We start from the raw sequence: 21,380 nt of genomic DNA, 5'->3' as shown, positions 1-21,380 counted from the left end.
TTACTAATTTGCTCTCAAACCTTTGCATTACCTTTAAAAAAATTAATTAATGCAAATGTAAATGCCAAGTCACTAGTGTGTTTGCTAAGAATTTGGAAGCCACTTATCCTTTGTGCTACATGGTGGGAATGGAGCAGTAGCAATTGTGGAGTCCACTCATGGACCTGCACTTCAGCAACCTCCTTTGCAGTGAGAGTTAGTTTCTGTGAGCCCACACACATGTTCAGATGTGGGTGCACCCTGGAGATCCTCAGAGTTCCCTGAACAGAAGCTCCCTGAGCCCTCGGGGATGTGGCAGTAGCAGCTCAGGAGAAAGCACCTCCTTCCTGACTCCCTGGGCACAGACACATGCTGTGTGTTCTGTCCCAGCTGCAGGGTTCAAATCAAAGCTCTTCTTGACTCTCATTGCTAAAAAGCATACATTCCCACTGTGCTTTTATACCCAGGTGTGTGCACATGTGCCTGCTCACCTCAGATTCAGTGACATTTTAGCTGCCTGTTCAAAGGTGTTCACTGGGTCTTGAACTTTTGCCTCTAATATTTTTGGCCCCATCCTAGATAAAACCAGAGCTGAAGTGAAAACCATGACCACCCTTGTGGCAACAGGCAGGGCCTATTTCCTTGCAGGCAGGACTCTGTGGTTGGGGTGTCTGCAGAGCCCCTGACCAGCACCATGCTGCTGGAAATGGAGGTCTTGTGTTGGCATCCAGTGTGGCACAGACAGGCTGAGAGCATCCCTCAGTAATGGTGGTGGCCTGGAGACTCTGGTTTGTACGGAGGTGAAAGGCAGAATTAATACTGGAAGTGGGTTTGATTTCATGATTTCCAGCCTTGAATGAACTGGATACTTTGACATCTTGCTGCAAGGGTCCCACCACCAGATGCTCTTGTCCCTGTGTTGCCTCCAAGCTGTTCCCTTTGCAGCCCACTTGCAGGTGACCTTTTCCTGCCCAGCCCCATTGGCTTTCCTGTTCTGCAGTGAGACCTCATCACACACAGAGCAAGGCAGAACATGGCCCTTGGCAAATCCACTGCTCCGTGGCTCAGTCACCTGTCTGTGACTGTGGGAGAGCACTTACTAGGTGCACATTTTTACCCCAGGACAACCAATCTCTTTATGTTTCTCTTCCCTCCCCACCTCCTGTCAAGCTTTCCATGCAAGCAAGCAAGCATTTTCCATTTCCAAGCATATGCCTTAAAACCTTTCTGCAGTTCAACTACAATTTTTTTGTGGTTTTAATCCACAGCAAGTGATTTGAAACAACTGTAACCTGCTCCGAGTCCTGTTTTGCAGCTGATGTAAGGCTCTCTTTTACCCTGTCCAGGGCTCATTTGAATCATTTTTTTAATAATGCTTTGAGGCCCTTTGTCCTTCAGGGATGGAAGGTTTTTAATCAGGAAAATTGTTCTGTTAGAAATGAAGCTGTCTTAGAAGTTAGCCCTTGGGGATGGGTTTTGTGCAGAGAGGCTTAACTAAGATTTCTATAGAGTTTTCTAAATGGAAAGACTGCAGAGCAGAGGGTTTGCTGGTAGGTCCAAGGTTGCACAGAGAGAGTCAGCAGCATAAGCAGAAGTCGGTCAGTATGTTTGGATCTGTAGATCGTGTAGTGAGAAGTCCAGAATAGCACACGGGCTATGGCTCAGTGAGAGCCGTAGTTTAGTTGGCCAGTTTGATGAGTCAGTTTGTCTTCTGAGGTCTCTGTTTTAACCCATATTGTCTATTTAGTTTGTAAATACTTCACTTTTTGCTAGTGTGTGTTCAACATATTTGGCTCCTGATCCCATCTGGAGTTTTAGGAATGGCTGGGGTAGAGGACTCACTAGTCCAAGTGCTGTTTCTGGTCACGTGATACTTGCTACAGAATGGATTACTCCCTCTCTTGGCTGACTTATTTTTGATCTTTCCATAGATTACCTAAACCCAGTGGAAGAGAACCCATTTGTTTCCCGACGAAAGAATGGAGATCTCCAAGCTGTGGACAACCCAGAGTATCATAATGCTCCGAACGGGCAGCCCAAAGCAGAGGATGAGTATGTGAATGAGCCATTGTACCTCAACACTTTTGCAAACACCTTGGAAAACACTGAGTACCTGAAGAACAACTTGCCAGACAAAGCCAAGAAGGCCTTTGACAACCCAGACTACTGGAACCACAGCCTGCCCCCACGAAGCACCCTCCAGCACCCGGACTACCTGCAGGAGTACAGCACAAAATACTTTTACAAACAGAATGGACGGATCCGGCCCATTGTGGCAGAGAATCCTGAATACCTCTCCGAGTTCTCCCTGAAGCCTGGCACTGTGCTGCCCCCACCGCCCTACAGACACCGAAATACGGTGGTGTAATGGCTGCGGTCTCACAGAAGTGGAAAGGCAACCCCTTTTAGCTGCCTCACTCTTTCTCTCTTGCTCTCCTTTTCTCTCCCTCCCTGTCCTCCCTCCCTCCCTAATCTCCCTTCCTCCCTCCTTCCCTCTCTTTCTCCCACAAGCTTCCTCTTCTTGCCAGTTCACTCATTTTTGATATTTCTAAGTGAAAGGATGTCTTGGAGTTGATTGCAGATTGGGTTGGGAACCTGGAAAGAAGAAAGGAAAGAGACTGAAAGAAGGCATGTATAACCTGGCCTTTCTCACTCTTCACAAATCCAGCGGATTGATACTCAGAGAAGCCAGTGGGCACCAGGAAAGGCCAGTGGCAGTGTTGCCTGCTGTTGAGTTCATTCTCAGTGGTTCAACCAGACACTGTAGGGAAAACCACAGAGCAGCTGATTCTTTCAGCAGGAACTGATGAGAGTCTGTACAGCATTCCTGGAAATCTCAATGCAGTTTCCATCAGGGTGAAAAATGGACAATTTTTATATCCTGTGTGATAGCATAGTAATTGAGATTGAGAATCCAATTTCTTTCTCTAACACTTTCTATCCCAGCAACTGAAAATGGCTAATGTGGCTTTTCATAAACATTCAGGTCTTCATTGTGGCTTTCCAAGAAATGATGATGTGACTCCCGTATATTGCTAAATCCTTCTTCTGAGCCACACCATGATTTTGTGCCAATTCCCAACCACAGAGACTCCCACTCAGAACTGGTACATGACACAACCATTTTTGTATATGTGCCAACAGGACAAACACTTTAAACACAAATCCCCTTTCAGAAGAGAGCAACAAAACCACACCTCCAGTGTGTTCTTTTTGAAGCTAAAAAACAGGCCAAGAAACCAAGATTTGTATGCCAAAAGCTTTGCTTTCCTGTTTTATACTGGCTGACTTTAAACACCTCAAAAGACCCACACTAATTCTTCTCTCTTTTTCTTCTTCATTACCATGAAGGGAGTTGGGGATGCTGTCAGGCAACACGGAGGACAAGACAGAGAACTGGAGAGTTTGATAGGGGTCCTGGAGTCTGCTGGTGTTCTGTGGACTGGTGGTGGGAAGAGTCCTTTAAACTGGAAGACAGATACTGGACTGGAGAAAATGCACATAGTAGTTCACTGGAAAGTTAGTTTGCACTTAAGCTATGATTTTATTTGAACTGTTTTCTGGATTTTGAATGAAGCAATATGGAAGTGACCAGCAAAATACAAAATAATAATTTTAAATTAAAAAAAATAATTATTATATGTAAAGGATGACTGTGGAAATGCCAAAATGAAGCAAATCAAGTCTTTGGAACAATGTCTGCCAGCTCAGAGAGGCTGATGGATTGACTGCTTCAGAGAATACAGTGACAGACTAGCCAGGTCTTACTCCTGCTGTGTGAAGGACAGCAGAGCAAGGCCTGGAATGGGTCAGGGGAGGCAAATGTCCTGCTCTGGCTTGCAGCACAGAACAATGCCTTTTTTCTAAAAGGAAGATTACTCTGGCACAGAAGATGGTGCATATGAGGTTTGAGAAGTCAAAACGTGCATGAGTCGGAGAGCTTTCTGTCAAAAATGTAAATAAGTATGAGTCAGTCTCCTTGCACTTAGTTCTGCTTTCATCAACCTCATTTTTTAGGTAGACACCCCCACCCTATCCCCTGGCCTGCTCCTCTTTGAAATCTCTTTCAGCCAGAGTTCTGGATGTTTTTAGCAACCTGAGGCAGATGGAGCTGGGAAGGAAGGTGTAAGGGCCGGAGACACTGATGGCTTGCTCCTGACTCACCAAGACCTGTGTGTGTAAGAGCATTTGCATACCTACTTCCCACCAAAAATCTTAAGGAACTATTAAGTACCTTTGAAGATCTGCCTGTCTCTATCCACCAAGGTTTTTAAAGGGGAAAAAGCAATACTTGATGGATGGCAGTCTTTGGTGACACAACAGTATTTCAGTTTATGCACTTCAGTTCTGTTAGTCAAAGATTTTTGGGGTGACCTAACCTGGCAACAAAACCAGCAACAACCAGTGGTCTGGATATAGCATCACCCTCCTCTGAATTCCTGCCATCCCAACAGCTTGCCACCTTTAATCTGAGGAAAGCAGAGGAAGGAGTAAGAAACAAGCAATAGTTACCCAAAGCTTGGTGGCTCAGGGTCAGCTTGACAGAGGTATGAAGAGATTTCAAACCTGGGTTGGTTGTTACTCTTGTAGACGGAAAACAAACTGTGTGTGATCACAAGTCTGGTTCAGCCAATAACCTGTTTCTGCATTAGGTGTGTCCAAGTCAGCTTGAACCACCCGGGGGAAGGATGTTAAACCTGTAAACTGAGTATGTAGCTGAAGGGTCTGAAAACAGCAAGAACAGGTACAGATTTTTGGGCTGTTCAAAGCAGGTGCTGGGTCAAGTGGCACCAAGGTGGTTTGTCGTGGCAGAACAAAACAGCCAACAGATGACTGACAGGGGATAGATGGTTACCATCCTGCATCTGAGAGGCTGTGCCAGAGAAAGGGGTTGATTTGTCCCTGAGTAAGTCTTTTTACTGAGTAACTCCTAATGGAGAAAAAAAATGAAATAAAATTCCAGCACAGGTCACATGCTTGAATTCAGAGGTGTTCTCAACATCTGCTGGGGCAGAGGCACACACACCTCTGGAGCTGGGCAGGATGATGCTGGGATGTAGCTGCTAACACAAGGTGAGGCCTGTTTGTTCCTCTGGTAGTTAAGTAGTGCCAGTGTTGGAAACAAGCCCGCCGAGTAATCCAAATGTAAATATTGGTGGGGTTTAACAATTTAACATTTTATTTCTTACAAAACTTGAACTATTTATTCATTTGTTGACTGTGGGTGTACCATAATATATTAAGTAGTGTGGAAATGCAGAGGTTCCTGGAAGTGAGGCAGCAGGAAGGCTGGAATGGGACATGCCTTAGGATAAGGCTGACTGGCAGCCAGGCTGAGCAGTGCCAAGCCATGCTAGCTGGGTCTGGAATAGCAGAGGGTTAAGGAACACAGTGATTTGTGATCAGGGAAGACTCCACACACAATTTTTTTATATTTTTTTTAATTTTCTGAGCTGCTGGTTTGAGTGCAGTTGCCAAAACTGGCCCTTAGGATTTCCTGCTATGCCAGTAGCTGACCCTTGCCCAGCAGATGAACCTACCTGGTTCTGAGGCATCTGGTTAAACGGCTTCTTCTCCCTAGTAAGAGCAGTAGTTGTCTGAACACAGCCCACAGACCTGCCCCTCTCCTCTGGAAGAGTAGTTCTGAGCTATGCTGGCAGCTTTTGTCTCTTTGACAAGGAAAGTTTAACCATGGTTGAAGGAGAACTGTTTGGCTGCTTTAATCTGATCAGCAGAAACATCTGGCTGGCCCTAACTCATGTCTTCACCTCGCTGGGTATCACTGCTTGCTTGATGAGAGGAATTGGGTAGGTGCACATGGCAAAGTCATGGCAACATTCAACTGTACTATGGTGTGAAAGATGAGGGCCAGGCTCTTTAATGAATAATGACAGGTTTGGGAGAAAAGCAGGTATTTCCACACACAAACTGCATTTTGTCAGCACAAAGCAGCAGGTAAGTGCATCAACAGAAGTACTTTGGGGTAATTCACTCTCTAGTTCTACAGAGAACATGGAACACTTGGTTTTTATGGATTTTTTTAATGCAGTATTTGTGAATGTTCTCCTTCCCTGTGTCATGGCCTGAATGACAGAAGAGCGGCGACCAACTTCTGAAGAGCAAGTTTTTACCCAAGTGTGTATCAGCCGTTGTCCAAGGCACAAAGAAACACACTAAAGGAAAGAGAACAACACCTTATTTTTTCCTAATCTCTTTCAGTGATACTTGTCTTAGCTGTTATTATCTACCTGAGGGTTATTGCAAACAGATGTGGATGCTGGAGTTGATTGACTTGCTCTAACACAAAGGACTGAAAACAACAACTTTTAAGTTCCCATCTTCAGCTCTTTTCGAATTTTTCTTTTTCTGCAAAATAGCTGGGAGGGATTCTTACATGGCCACTCACTTAGATGTAGCAGAGTATTTACAACTTGCTTTCAAACAGGTCATCTCTCGCAGGCAGTAAGAGATGGAAATAAACCTGAGCTAATATCCGCAGTACGAGCCACCATGTGGGTCTGTTTCAGGTACCTTGAGCTCAGCCCTGAAATCTTTTTCTGTGTCCAAAGATAGGATGTGTTAATCCTGGTTGTACTACTTATTTGGTAGAAAATGTGTTTCTTGACTGCAAGACTCATCTGCAATGATCTGATACCAGTTTCCACTAAGCACTTGTGAGGGAGAGCATTTCCTTCCCCCTCAGCCACAACCAATCCCAGCCTAGAAGCAAACAAAATGACAACTCTGGAAGAGCAGCTCAGCCATGACTCTGTGGATCCACTCTTTCCATAGCTTTAGGTAGAGCTGGGCAGTACGGGGGAGAAGTACAAGCTGTGAGGTGAGGCAGCCTAGAAATACAGCTTGGTTTTGGGAATGGATCTACATGGGAACCTCAGATATTAAAGGAAAAATCTTTTTTGTTTGATGGGGTGTCTGTGTAGGTGTTGTGCATCATGGTGGCAGCTAAAGGAATGACAGGATTGTTTGAACTCCTGTATTCTATCTGGGAGATCAGGAGACTGGCACAAGTCAGGCTGCTGGTTGTGTAATTCCTCAGAGTAACTGAAGACATCCCAGTAAGCTGTGCTTCCCTGGCAGCCCTGTGCATTCGGGGCAGGTATGCCCTTCTGGAAGGGGTAGCAGCCACTACAGCACCCACAAGCATGGGGACTCAGACACTCACACCCTGTATGTGCCCACTCTCTTTGGGGGAGGGAGTGGGAGCACCAGAAGTGCCCAGGGCCTTGCCACTGGGCAGTGCCCACTTATTGGGATGGGTGTTTCCCTCATCTTGTTCAGCTTGTGTCTCAAGGCTTCCTCCCTGATTTCTCAAGCATGTTTTAGAACTATGGAGCTCAGGTTGGTGTTTACCTTCGTGGAAGGCTGTTTAACTGGAGAGTGATGGATGGAACAGAGGATTTAACATAAATGAGAGCCAGGCCTCTGGTTATCAGTCACCCCTTTGGCTCGTAGAGAGCACCTCAGAGGGGACGCTGTCACCTCGAGTTCCCTTCTCAAGGCTTTTTCAAAAGGTGGTGATACATGAAGACTCTACTCATTTCTAGCTCTGTCACTTGCAATATTCTCACTGCTGTGAACCTTAGACCTCTGCTGCTGACAAAACAGCTCCTCTGTGGTTACATAAAATCTTGGATTTGGGTTCAGATTGTATTTTAGAAAACCAAGGCTGTGCAGGCTGGGGTGGTTGGTGGAATGCTCATGCTTCATCATGTGCAGGGAGTGGTGGTTGTCTCACAGGGAAGGCACTGTGCAGTATCAGTGTGTGTGCAAGATTCCCTCTTTTATTTTCTGCCTGTTGCTGTTTGTTACACTGGTAGAAAAGGTCATCAGCATTACAAGTGGGAACAAATAACAGCTTTGTGGCTACAAGCATCACTATAAAATGTCAAAAAATCATGTCTCCATCTTTGTTTTAATTTTGTTTTAGCACAATTTTATTTTACCACTGTGTGGATTAGTAGGTTGTTCTGATGGTGGATTCATTGCTCTTGAGGAAATCATGGACAAGTGAGGCTGTTGTCAGTGGTGCTTGCAGTGATGGTTGGGATCTGCTTGTAGGTTTGGACAATATATACCATCTTTTGGGAAACTTTGTGAGTCTTCAGATCTGCCTGATGGTGGTGGGACTTGCTTGAAATGTAGCCAGTCTTACCTCCTAAGCAGAGCCAGAGGGATGCCTTCCACCCAGAGTATCCTCCAGCTGGGGTCTGTGCCAACAGGCCAGGAAAAGGTGTGAGGGGAAAACCCAAGGACATGATCCCAATAGAAACAAGAGGAGTCAAAGCTGCTTTTTTTTTTTTCCTTTTTTATTATTTAATTTTAGGAGTGAGCTTTGTGGGCCTTGGTTGAGAGGGGTTTTAAGGGGAGCTTTGTAAGGCATTAGGCAGTGTGAGTAATTATGTCTGAGTTCTTCTCCCCTCTTCAATAAAAAAAGCCATGAAATTGTGTTCCAGCTGTGTTGTGGATGACCCCAGCAGGGCAAAGGCACATCCCACCCAGCACCTTCTGGCTGGTGGCTCAGGTGTGACCAGGGCCACAGGTACATGGAGCCATTGGCTGTCGTTTGCCAGCAGTTTGGGCCCCAGCCCAACCTTTGAGCCCTCTTAGAGGGAAAACACTGTATTGTCCATAGCACTCCGAAGACTAAACCCTTTTGGGATAACCGCGGTACTGAACTGTGACTGGTATTTTATAAGTTCAGTATAGATATGTATGCCGTTCTTTCGAGGTAAGGTACTCTGACATATGTAGCATAAACTGGTCCTGCTGTTAAATGGGTCGATTATTAACTGAGCAGCTGTGTAGGGGGTAGCTAACTTTGAATGCACAAAACCACTGTTCCTTTGGACATGGGACTGGAGGTAGGTGCTGGGTACTTGTCTTTTTGTGATGGGGTAATGTAAGAGGAGAATGAAGGTCAATGAGAAAACAAGTAATTTTTTATAGCATTTTAATGTTGGAAATTGATACCCATTCGGTACATTATTCACAATGGTTTTAATCCCTTTTGTTGCCCAGTTTTTGCTATTTCCCCAACATTCTAAGCTGGAATTTCTAAAGAGGTAGCAAGCCTAGTGTAGGGAAGGGAAACTAAGGGGAAAAAGAAGTCTCCTTCTAAGAACAGAGGTAGCCAAATTGTATTTCCTGACCTGGTGGTCCAGAACCACCAGGTTTTTCTGATGAGGCTCAAATTCCCAGGCCTGGAGGATATCATTACTGTCCCCTTGGAATCAAAGGGTCCCACCAGGAGAAGACACAGGGATAGCACCGAGCTCCTGGGAGAGACCCTGGTCATGGTGCCTGCAGTCACTGCAGCCAGTCCATCTCAAAGGAACCAGCCTGGCCACCCAATGGGAGATGGCCATGACACAGAGATGGTGGGGTGTCTGAGTTTTAGCCAATTCTCCGTGTTCTCAAAGCACAGAGAGACAAAACAAAAATACTTCTGCCTTATGAAGTACCTTCAGAAGAAGAGAAGTGTCAGCATGTTGGGGAAGACATTAATTTCTTGCAAAGTGATGCATTCAGAGTTAGCTGCCTTTCTGAAATAAAAAAAAAAAAAATACAAAAACTACTGTATGTTACTTTGAAAATGTGAATAGTATTTTTATAGCTTGTTAAAGACACAGCTAGTTGCATTTGTAAATAAGGATAATGTTGCTTTTATTTTCCTTGTGGACACCATTATTTGGAACATAATTGTCCTTAGGGTTGATTTGTATATAGGTAATTTGCTTGTGATTTAAGCCGCTCCTCCCCCTTTCCTTTCTCTCCCTTCCCACTCTCTGGTTTTGTTTAGAAGTACCATTTTTGGCATTCTATGTGATTCTGTGTTTTAGCACTATTGTGGTGTGTTCAGACTTTCTGCACTTGCTTACACAGTAGGATAAGCCAATTGTGTGTGGCGTAATGTTACTTTAACCTTTTGTTCCTCATATTTTAGCTATTGAGGATTATACACTGCTAAAATACTTACTGACCTGGGTTAATATTAGCATAATTTAGCATAATTTCCCTTCTTTTCATGGTTTCTTGTTCTTTTCTTTTTTTCCTTCCCTCCCCTTTTGTCTTGTTTGGAGGCTGGGAAGAAACCTGTGGATCTTCTCTTTGTGTGGTTCTATTCTCCCCCTGCCCATGTGCCAGCCCCGAGTTTCTCCTCATGGCCCTTGGGGTAGAGCTGTATCTGTTTGTTAAGGCAAATGTAGACTGCGACCCACCTTGCATCAACCCACACTCATCCCAGCTGAACAATTTGAGAACTGTTCTGCCTTTTTGTTACATGAATCTGTCAGAAATATATTTTTAATTTAATATAAATGAAATTCAATAAAATATGAAACAAAGTCTCTGTGCACATGTGAAATCTCTTATCGGGGGGCTTGAGCACTGCCAGTGCCACGGACTTCCCACATTCACGGCCTCAGGCCCTGTTTGGGGAAAGCCCTGGGGTGGCCCTGAGCTGGGGCAGCCACACACCCCAACACACACCCCTACACACATCCCCACCTACCCACACACACACACACAGCTATCAACCTACACACACCCCTACATACACACTCCCACACACACTGCTGCACTCAAACCCACACTCACACACACCCCTAAACACCCCCCCCACACTGCCCCCAGTCTGCCTCACTGCCCAGAGAGCATTAGCCCTGCATTACCAGGCCTCTGGAAAGCATTTTACATTTATCAAGAAACCGTAAAGGTCATTTGGCTCTTTGAGGCGCATTTTAAAACACTCCAATGTCCCTGGATTGCAACTCTTTCTTTCATGAATGACCTCAACATTTTATCCCCAGCAGCCTCAAAAGGTCATTGCAGACACACACAATTCCCTGAGTGGCTGTGCCAGTGCTGGTACCTTCTCTCCTACCTTCAGGGAGCGCTGCCAGGAGCACAAGCTGTTTGTAACAGTACTGCTTGCTGAAGGGGAGTTAGGGTAACATCATTACGCATTCATGCTTTACAGCTGTAGGTAATATCAACTATATTTTCCATGGGGGGAGGAGGGAGGAGTTTGAGGGAGGGTAGGTGAAGCAAAACAGTGCTGCTGCAAGCCCGCCCTTGTACAGGATGGCAGCAGGCTGTGGCACCGTGCCCCTGGCACTGCATCCATCTCCACACCACGGGCCCCTTCCCATGCCTGGCCTGCACCCAGGGGCACACACGCTCTGAAAGGCTCCAGGTAATGAAGTACCACACAGAGGAAACAGTGCCTGATGCAAAGGCTGAGATTTGACACCACAAAACATCTTCACAACATCAGAACTTCAGTAATACTTCAGAATAAATAAAGACCAGAGACATGAGCAATACAAGTTTTAATACACACATCTCCCCCCGCCCCCTTTCCCCAAGTGGGTTTTATTTACCTGACCAAAAAAGTAAAAGAAAGGAGTAATCAACCCACTATTATTATATATTAATTTAAAACCCTTTGCAGCTCATTCAGGGAAACTCAGCAAAGGCCATGGAATTCAGGTGTTCAAGGTGGGACTAAAAAGCACAGTTTAGCTTTTGCAAGCAGTTTCATGCTGCACTAATGAGGATGAAGTTTTCTGCAGCCCTGTGTCACTCATGAATCAGATGGACACAAGCATATGAAATTACTTAAACCTGAGGCCTCATTGCTGAAGAAAGTTGATCTTGCAGCCACCAAGGGGATGTCCCAGTCCATGGGCCACCACATAACACCCAGACTGCCTTAGCAGCCACAGAGAAAATTGACATGGAAGATGGGAGGTATGACACGATGGGGGACAGGGGACATAACAGCAAATTGTGTGGGCAGTCATGAATGTCTGTGAGAATAATTTGCCCCTGGAAGAGCTCCCAAGACTGCAGGGAGCCTCCACATCCTCCAAGAGAGAATACTACTGGGAACACCTGGGTTAAGTTCCCTGGCACACCTGCAAGCCCAGCTCAGGGAGCTGGCATGAGCCTTTGTAGGTCACTATTTAAAAAAAAAAATAAAAATTAGAAAACTCTTTCCATGCTATTTGCCACCCTCCATTCCAAACCATCTTCCCCACCGGAGCAGGGCATTGCTGGGTTTAACTCCTACCAGTCAAGTCTGTCTAAAGTCCTTGCTCAGCAACTCTGAAGGGACACCCATTCCATACCTCCAACCTGTCGTCCTTGTTCACCTCTCCTGAAAGAGCAGCTGACAAACAGCCAGCACAACTAAAAAAAGCTTCCTTTACTTACCAGAAAAAAAAAAAAAAACAAAAAAAAAAACCCAATTGTAAAAGTGTGTGTTTCTACTGCTACACCCCTGCCAGTAGCTAATGCTGGGGGTCACCAGAGCACTGGGACAACAGGAGTGGGCTGCACAAATCCAGGAGGTGTCAAGCACATGTTAATCATGACCTTTAACACAGGTCATATGCAAAAAGCAGTTAAAAACCCCAAAGTAACACCAACACCAAGTAAAGCTGTGTAGCAGGCTGGTCCTAGCAAAGTCCAGCTACTGCCCTCTCTCTGCTGCACTCTCCTGTTACGGGCCAGCAGTGAAATAAGAATTTAACACAACCTTCGAGCCCCCAGCCCTTCACATGATTCTCTCCACCATGCTGGATCACAGAGAGAAAACATCTGGGCAGCAGAAAGTGATTTTGCATAAATGGTATATAAACTTTCTGCCAAGACTGTGCCTGTCCCTGTGATAAATCCTCTCCCCTACCCTTTGTGTTTTCCACAAAACAAAAAGCCTTTACTATTATTATGCAAAGAAAATCTGTATGAATTGCTTCCTGCAATGCATGGGCAAGTCAACCAGATTGTAGCAACAAGCAAAGGAGTCATATTTTCCTTTCAGCCATCCCCACAGTAATCCTCTTTTTTTTCCTGTCACACAGGGTGTGTGCTGCTGTGCCCTGTTCAAGGGCCTTGTGCAGAGTTGAACGGATGAATTACTACAATGGAAACCACAGAATAGAAATAGTCATGATTTTTCAGACCCCTGTACCAAAACGTGCTCCTGGCAAGGCAGGGAACAGGACCAGGGATGGGATGGGAACAGGGGAGGGCAGGGGGTATGAAGAAACCACTGTACTGAGTGAGAAGCCAACTGACTGATCTCTTTTGTGACCTGCCGCTTTAGCACCTGTGCCTTTCTCTGTTTCTCTGGCTCTGACGGTCCAGTTTGGACTGAGGACTGCAGAACTCCCCCTGCCTTTCTCAGCAGCTGAACTGTGGCTGAAGGCATCACACACTGCAGCACAGCACAGGGAAGGCAACCTAGAAAGCAAACATGGACACAGCTCCAGTGAAATCCAGCTTGCCAGCAGCAGGATCCAACTACTCAAACACCAGGTCGGTCAACAGTGAGTGGTCCTGTGCACCATTGCCTCTGAGGGGCATAAAGCATCCCCTGGGGATGGAAATGACCTGTCCTCCACTCCTCCTTTTCTATGTATGGGAGCAATTTTCCACAGAGGAGTTGTTCCTTCTTCCATTACCTTCTAACATAGCAGATGAGATGTCTGGGCTCCCCAGCTGATTACTACACTAAATGCCACATCACTGCTTTACGTTTCAAAGGAGCTATGGCACCCCAGAATCCTGCCAAGCCAAGGAAAATAAACCATAGTTAAGGAATACATACTTAACATGGCTTAACACTGAATAGTGACGTCAGTCTTACCCAAAGGCCACCCCACCTGCACCACTGTCTGTAAAATGTCATTTCCAAATGAGAAATGCAGCAGAAGCCCCCCCCAGTCTGTGCCTGTCAGGGTGCTGCATCTCTGCTACCAGTCTGCAGGGAGCTGTGTGCCCTGGGCATGCTCAGCCCCCCAGGAGCAGGGTGATTCCCTCAGCTAACGTGGAGTTCTGCCAGACTTAGACAGGAATTGTTTGTGCATCTGAGGCAGACAGATTGCATGTCCTACCATTAGATGTATTGTCTTGACCAGAAGACAGAAATGAGGCAAGAACTTTCTTTTTCTGTCACTTTATCTGCTCTGTGCAGGATTACCAGATTATGCAGAAATATCAAGCAGCAGATAGTGAAATGTTTGCACTGCATTTGCATTTTTTACACAGAAGAGTAAAATGTGCTCATTTTGATTGAATGCATCTATAACCTTGTCCTAGTTAGAACAGTTGGGACCGATTCATCACTGGATGGGTGTAGCCCAAAACTGTGTATTCTATAGCCTTCCATGCCATTTCCCAGAAACTGTTGTCAGTAGAGGCCTGCAAGGTGGGGAGATGTTCCTGTCCTCATGCCCTTTTATGGAATTCCCCACTCTGAGGGAAGGACTGAGCATCCTTTTATGGAATTCCCCACTCTGAGAGAGGGACTGAGCATTCCTGCCTGAGCTAGAGAATATTTAAACCTGGAGTTTCAGAACCTTTCCACCACTTGTAGGATCCAGAGGAGGACTGCAGCTCACTGCTCTCAGCCAGACTGCAGCTCACCGCTCTCAACCAGACTGAGACCACCACCCTTGGCTGGGCTGCAGTCGCCACTTTTGACCAGACTGCAGCAGCTCTCCCACCAGCAAGTTTTTCCCCTCTCCCTTTACTTTGGACTCGGGGGGGGCCCAGGAAGCACCACTTTGTTTGTGCCCCGGGGTGCTGGGTTGTACATTTGGGTTTTGTGGGTTGAGACCAATTGTTTGTCTGTGTGGCTGTGCTTGTTGTATTATTTTATTAAATTGTTGTTCTGACTTGCAGTCTCTCTTTTGGGTGGGGTTCATTTCCCCTGCTGGTTAACTTTTAAACCAGCACATTTTTGGCGCCCAACGTGGGGCAGAGAGAGAGACAAATGCTTAAAATGAAATTGTGATTCTGTCTTCTATTTGGATATAGAAACTCCCTGATCACCATGTTGTTTGATGCATTCACATGGATGTTGTATCTGAGCCTGTTCATATTTCCACAGATGGGATACTATTTGCCTGTTTTGATGCAAAACAGGCAAATTGGTCTTTAAGACCAGGGAGAGGGATCCAAATTGCTTTATTAGTATACTATATTTATGTCATCATAACATCAGAAGCAATGAGTTTCATTGTAAATGTGTATTCAGTCCTGTTTGCCTGTCCCGGTTTGGGTTGCTACCTCTGGGGCCTCATTAAAAATCGCACCCAGTCCTTTGGAGGAACAGGGGGGAATGGTTGTTTCCAGCCTCTCACCTCCTTCTTTCCCTTCAGACCTGCTACAACAGTTTTTGAAAATATTGAGTTCCCTTTTGATGTTAAGGACAGCATAATGTTACTGTTAGTGTTGCTTTGTCTGCTCTGTACTGTCTACACCATGTTTAGGGTCAGAACAGGGCCTTCTAGGGAGGTTGTTTGGACGCCTGCCCTGGGAGCAGATAATGCTGAGTGGCACGGGAAGTGGGAGGACATCGGCCAGTATTTGGAGAAGTTTTCTCCTCCAATGATCTGGAAATTCACCCCTGAACAACTGCAGGATCCTGTTAGCATGATAAGACTGGTGAAGGGAAAACGTTCTGGCAGCTCCAGAGATGGCCAGCTCACAGCAACCTGCTGGGCCCTGGCCACTGCCTACCGGACACTACTTGACATGGTACAGCACTGTCAGCGGGAGGAGAGAAGGAACAAATCCACAGGCACCACGTCCACCCAAACCACAGCTGAGTCAGAGGGAGAAAGAAATGAATCAACCGGCACCGTGTCCACACAAACCATCGAGGAGCCAGAAGAACAAACAAAACCAATAGCAGTCGCCCCTGTCCAGAAAAGGAAATCAAAGACTAAATCAGTCCGTATAGCAAATGATGACGAAGAGGCAGGACCTTCACATCCACCGGAGGAGACAGAGCCAGAAACAATCACTCGGTCCCTATCCCTGGGTGAGCTACGTGAGCTCCGGAGAGAGTTCACACAACAGGTGAATGAGTCCATTCTGACCTGGCTGCTCCGAATCTGGGATGCCGCAGCTAACGATACAATTCTAGATGGGAGTGAAGCCAGACAGCTGGGATCCCTGTCTCGAGATGTAGTCATTGATCAGGGGATTGGAAGGAGGCAGGAAACTCTCAGCCTCTGGCAGCGACTGTTGTCCAGTGTGAGGGAGAGATACCTTTGTAAGGAGGACCTCCACGTACAGCAAGGACAGTGGAACACGATGGAACAAGGTATCCGGTGCTTAAGAGAATTAGCTGTACTGGAGATAATCTTTTCAGAGGATGAAAGATTCCCTAAAAGTCCAGATGGTGTACAGTGCACATCCCAGATGTGGTTAAAGTTTGCACGACTCAGACCAGAAATGTACTCCCGCTACTTAGCAATGCTGCAATGGAGGGAGGGAGAGGACAAGGTGGGTGCATTGGTCAGTAAACTCAGGATTTATGAAGACACTGTCACCGCCCCATTACGAGCCCACGTCTCATCTGTGGAAACCAAACTGGCCGAACATGTCCGAAGCCTGGAAGAGAAGATTGAAGAGGGACACCAGAAGCTAAGAGAAGAAATTAAGGAAGGGATCTTCCATATCGCGCCAGGACAAACAAGAGTCTCTGCTATTAGGAGCCAGCGTTCTCCAGCTAAGGAGAGAGGGCACACTCCACGTGGTAATCTATGGTTTTACCTCCGTGAGCACAGAGAAGATATGAGGAAGTGGGATGGGAAACCCACCTCTTCCTTAGCAGCCTGGGTACGTGAACTGAAAAGAGGAACAAGTGCCACAAGGAACTCTTCAAGGGTAAATGCTGCCCCAGTCTCTCGTGGGCAAGACTCCAGATGGTACAGGAATGATGATACATCTGATCCTCTTGAAGGGACCTCCAGGTCATACTCACAAGAAGAGCACAATGAGTACCATGACCAGGACTAGGGGTACCCTGCCTCTAGCCAGGTAGAAGAGAGGGACAATTGAGTCTATTGGACAGTGTGGATTCGGTGGCCTGGCACATCAGAGCCACAAAGATATAAGGCCTTAGTGGACACAGGCGCACAATGTACTTTAATGCCATCAAGATACGTAGGGGCAGAATCCATCTCCATTTCTGGGGTAACAGGGGGATCCCAACAGCTGACTGTACTGGAAGCTGAAGTCAACCTGACTGGGAAGGAATGGCACAGAAACCCCATTGTGACTGGCCCAGAGGCCCCGTGCATCCTTGGCATAGATTACCTGAGGAGTGGGTATTTCAAAGACCCAAAAGGACTTTGTTGGGCTTTTGGCATAGTTACTGTGGAGACAGAGGAAATTAGACAGTTGAACACCTTGCCTGGTCTCTCAGAGGACCCCTCTGCTGTGGGACTGCCGAAGGTTGAAGAACAATTGGTACCGATAGCCACAGCAACAGTGCACCGTCAGCAATACCACACTGACCGAGACTCTGTGACTCCTATACAGAAGATGATCCGTGACCTGGAGACCCAGGGGGTGGTCAGCAAGACTCGCTCACCCTTTAATAGCCCTATATGGCCAGTACGTAAGTCCAGCGGAGAGTGGAGGCTGACGGTGGATTACCGTGGACTCAGTGAAGTCACACTACCCCTGAGTGCTGCTGTGCCGGACATGCTGGAGCTCCAGTACAAGCTGGAGTCCAAGGCAGCCAAGTGGTATGCCACCATTAACATTGCCAATACCTTTTTCTCCATTCCTTTGGCAGCAGAGTGCAGGCCACAATTTGCTTTCACTTGGAGAGGTGTGCAGTACACCTGGAATCGACTGCCTCAGGGCTGGAAACACAGTCCCAGCATTTGCCATGGACTGATCCAGACTGCACTGGAAAAGGGCAAGGCTCCAGAACATCTACAGTACATTGATGCCATCATTGTTTGGGGGAACACAGCAGGGGAAGTCTTCGAGAAGGGAGGGAAGATAATCCAGATTCTCCTAAGAGCTGGTTTTGCCATTAAACAGAGTAAGGTCAAGGGACCTGCTCAGGAAATTCAGTTCCTAGGAGTGAAGTGGCAAGATGGACGCCACCTAATTCTAGCGGAGGTGATTAACAAAATAGCAGCCATGTCCCCACCAACCAGCAAGAAGGAAACACAGGCTTTCCTAGGCGCTGTGGGCTTTTGGAGAATGCATATCCTCGAGTACAGTCAGATTGTAAGCCCTCTACCTTGTGACACGGAAGAAAAATGATTTCCAGTGGGGCCCTGAACAACAACAAGCCTTTGAACAAATCAAACAGGAGATTGCCCATGCGGTAGCCCTTGGGCCAGTAAGGACAGGACAGGACGTGAAGAACGTGTTCTACACTGCAGCCGGGAAGAATGGCCTTTCCTGGAGCCTCTGGCAGAAGGTGCCTGAGGAGACCCGAGGACAACCGCTGGGATTCTGGAGTCGGGGATACAAAGGATCTGAAGCCAGCTATACACCAACTGAGAAAGAAATCCTGGCTGCTTATGACAGAGTTCGAGCTGCCTCAGAAGTGATCGGCACCGAAGCGCAGTTCCTCCTGGCACCCCGACTACCAGTGCTGGGCTGGATGTTCAAGGCAAGAGTTCCTTCTACACATCACGCCACCGATGCCACATGGAGTAAGTGGATCGCTCTGATCACACAGTGAACCTGGATAGGGAATCCTAATCGCCCCGGGATTCTGGAAATTATCACCAATTGGCCTGAAGGTGAGAGTTTCGGACTATCCTCTGAAGAAGAAGAGGAGCAGGTGACACGGGCTGAGGAGGCCCCACCATATGACAAGCTACCAGCAGATGAAAGGCGATATGCGCTCTTCATGGATGGCTCCTGTCGCATTGTAGGGACAAACCGAAAATGGAAGGCAGTCGTATGGAGTCCCACACGGCGAGTTGCAGAAGCGACCGAAGGACAAGGTGGGTCAAGTCAGTTTGTAGAGCTTAAAGCCGTTCAGTTGGCTTTGGATATAGCTGAACAAGAGAAGTGGCCGAGACTCTATCTCTACACTGAGTCATGGATGGTGGCCAATGCTCTGTGGGGATGGCTGGAGTGATGGAAAAAGGCCAACTGGCAGCGCCTAGGGAAACCCATCTGGGCGGCAGAGATGTGGCAGGACATCACTGGTCGGGTAGAGAAGCTGAGTGTGAAAGTCGGTCACGTAGATGCTCATGTACGCAAGAAACGGGCTAATGAGGAGCATCGTAACAACGAGCAGGCGGACCGAGCTGCCAGGATTAAAGTCTCTCAGGTAGATCTGGATTGGCAGTACAAAGGAGAATTATTTCTGGCTCGATGGGCCCATGACGCCTCCAGTCACCAGGGGAGAGATGCAACATATCGATGGGCTCGTGACTGAGGGGTGGACTTAACCAAGGACATTGTCTCACAGGTCATCCATGACTATGAGACATGTGCTGCCATCAAGCAGGCCAAGCGGGTGAAGCCTCTATGGTATGGTGGACGGTGGTCGAAGTACAGGTATAGGGAAGCCTGGCAAGTTGACTACATCACGCTCCCCAAAACCCGCCAAGGCAAGCACTACGTACTGACCATGGTAGAAGGAAGTACTGGATGGCTGGAGACATACCCCATGCCTCATGCCACTGCCCGGAATATCATCCTGGGTCTTGAAAAACAAGTCCTGTGGCAACACGGCGCCCCGGAGAGAATTGAGTCTGATAACGGGACCCATTTCAAGAATGGCCTCGTAGACACCTGGGCCAAAGAGCACAGCATTGAGTGGGTGTATCATATCCCCTACCATGCACCAGCGGCTGGAAAAGTTGAGTGGTGCAACGGACTGCTGAAAACCACCCTGAAGGCACTGTGTGGGAAGACTCTCAAACACTGGGAGCTGCATTTAGCAAAGGTCACCTGGTTGGTCAACACCTGAGGCTCCATCAATTGAGCTGGCCCTGCCCAATCAGAACCTTTGCATACTGTAGATGGAGATAAAGTCCCCATGGTGCATATGAGAGGACTGTTAGGGAAGACTGTTTGGATTAGTCCCACCTCAAGCAAAGGCAAACCCATCCGAGGGATTGTTTTTGCTCAAGGACCTGGTTTCACCTGGTGGGTAATGCAAAAAGATGGGGAGACATGTTGTGTACCACAAGGGGACCTAATTTTGAGTGAGAATGGTCTGTAATGTTTCATTGTATATATATATATATATATAAGTGTATATAGTTTTAAGGAGACATAGTTTTTAAGGGGGTTAATTTGGGCATGACATGGATGGCATAGAATAAGGGGTGGTTAATGTCCTAGTTACAACAGCTGGGACCGATTCATCACTGGATGAGTGTAGCCCAAAACTGTGTATTCTATAGCCTTCCATGCCATTTCCCAGAAACTGTTGTCAGTAGAGGCCTGCGAGGTGGGGGAATGTTCCTGTCCTCATGCCCTTTTATGGAATTCCCCACTCTGAGAGAGGGACTGAGCATTCCTGCCTGAGCTGGAGAATATATAAACCTGGAGTTTCAGAACCTTACCACCACTCGTGGGATCCAGAGGAGGACTGCAGCTCACCGCTCTCAGTCGGACTGAGACCACCACCCTTGGCTGGGCTGCAGTCGCCACTTTTGACCAGACTGCAGCAGCTCTCCCACCAGCAAGTTTTTCCCCTCTCCCTTTACTTTGGACTCGGGGGGGGCCCAGGAAGCACCACTTTGTTTGTGCCCCGGGGTGCTGGGTTGTACATTTGGGTTTTGTGGGTTGAGACCAATTGTTTGTCTGTGTGGCTGTGCTTGTTGTATTATTTTATTAAATTGTTGTTCTGACTTGCAGTCTCTCTTTTGGGTGGGGTTCATTTCCCCTGCTGGTTAACTTTTAAACCAGCACAAACCTCAGGGGAGAAAATGATCGTATATGGAAGGTAGGAGCAACAACTGAGTAATTTTCCTGAGCTGGTCCACAGCACAGTTACCATGGCCTGAGCTGGCCCCCAAGTACCATGAGCCAACACTGGCAGGCCCTGGCTTGCCTGTACCAAGACACCCACATTTGCTCACTGACCTCAGGGAATGGGGCACAAGCCCAGCAGACTCTTCAAAGTGTTGCATCGAACGTAGGTGGACAGACTGATGAAAGCAGCTTTGGTGAGCACAATGCTGTGCACACCAGAGCCAGAGAGATGGATCATTTTGGCTGGAAGAGACCTCAGGTTTGCTGCCGCTCCTCTTCACACAGCCTTGTGCTCTCCAGGAATGCCCAGGGGTGTTCCTGTACTGATGCCAGCGGAGTCCTCCTCATGGCTATGTGACAAGGAAAAATAATTCAGTCTCAGTAACTTTACTGTTCCTGCTGTTTTCTTTGGTTCTGTAAGCCACAACCAGTAGCAGAGTAACCAAAATCTGTGAGCAAGGAGTTTCCTTCTTCTGATGGGTTTTGCTGTCAGACAAATTTACAAAGAAGTTTGCAGGTGGACTAAAGCTGTGCATTTGCAATGGAAATCAGTAGAGGCAGCTATCAGGGCACAGCATGGTTCAGCATGTTTTCTGGGACCACAGGGATAT

The 21,380-nt window shown here is 47.1% G+C and overlaps 1 protein-coding gene across 2 annotated transcripts in view; it reads left to right on the top strand.

Annotated features, from left to right (window-relative positions):
• The window catches only part of ERBB4 (erb-b2 receptor tyrosine kinase 4), a 599,687-nt gene extending 589,344 nt beyond the window's left edge, over nt 1-10,343 (top strand). For both annotated transcript variants that reach the window (XM_027636902.1, XM_027636901.1), the window contains one exon: nt 1,911-10,343. In XM_027636902.1, coding sequence (XP_027492703.1) covers nt 1,911-2,347 — 437 coding nt within the window. In that variant the 3' untranslated portion in view covers nt 2,348-10,343. The remainder of the gene's footprint in view (nt 1-1,910) is intronic.
• Nucleotides 10,344-21,380: the final 11,037 nt, after the last annotated feature.

This window comes from Corapipo altera, unplaced genomic scaffold (assembly GCF_003945725.1).
Source record: "Corapipo altera isolate COAL_440 unplaced genomic scaffold, ASM394572v1 45, whole genome shotgun sequence".
In the NCBI taxonomy this organism is placed as follows: domain Eukaryota; kingdom Metazoa; phylum Chordata; class Aves; order Passeriformes; family Pipridae; genus Corapipo; species Corapipo altera.
Note: the sequence above shows the minus strand (reverse complement) of the source record. Positions and strands in the feature narration are given on the sequence as shown.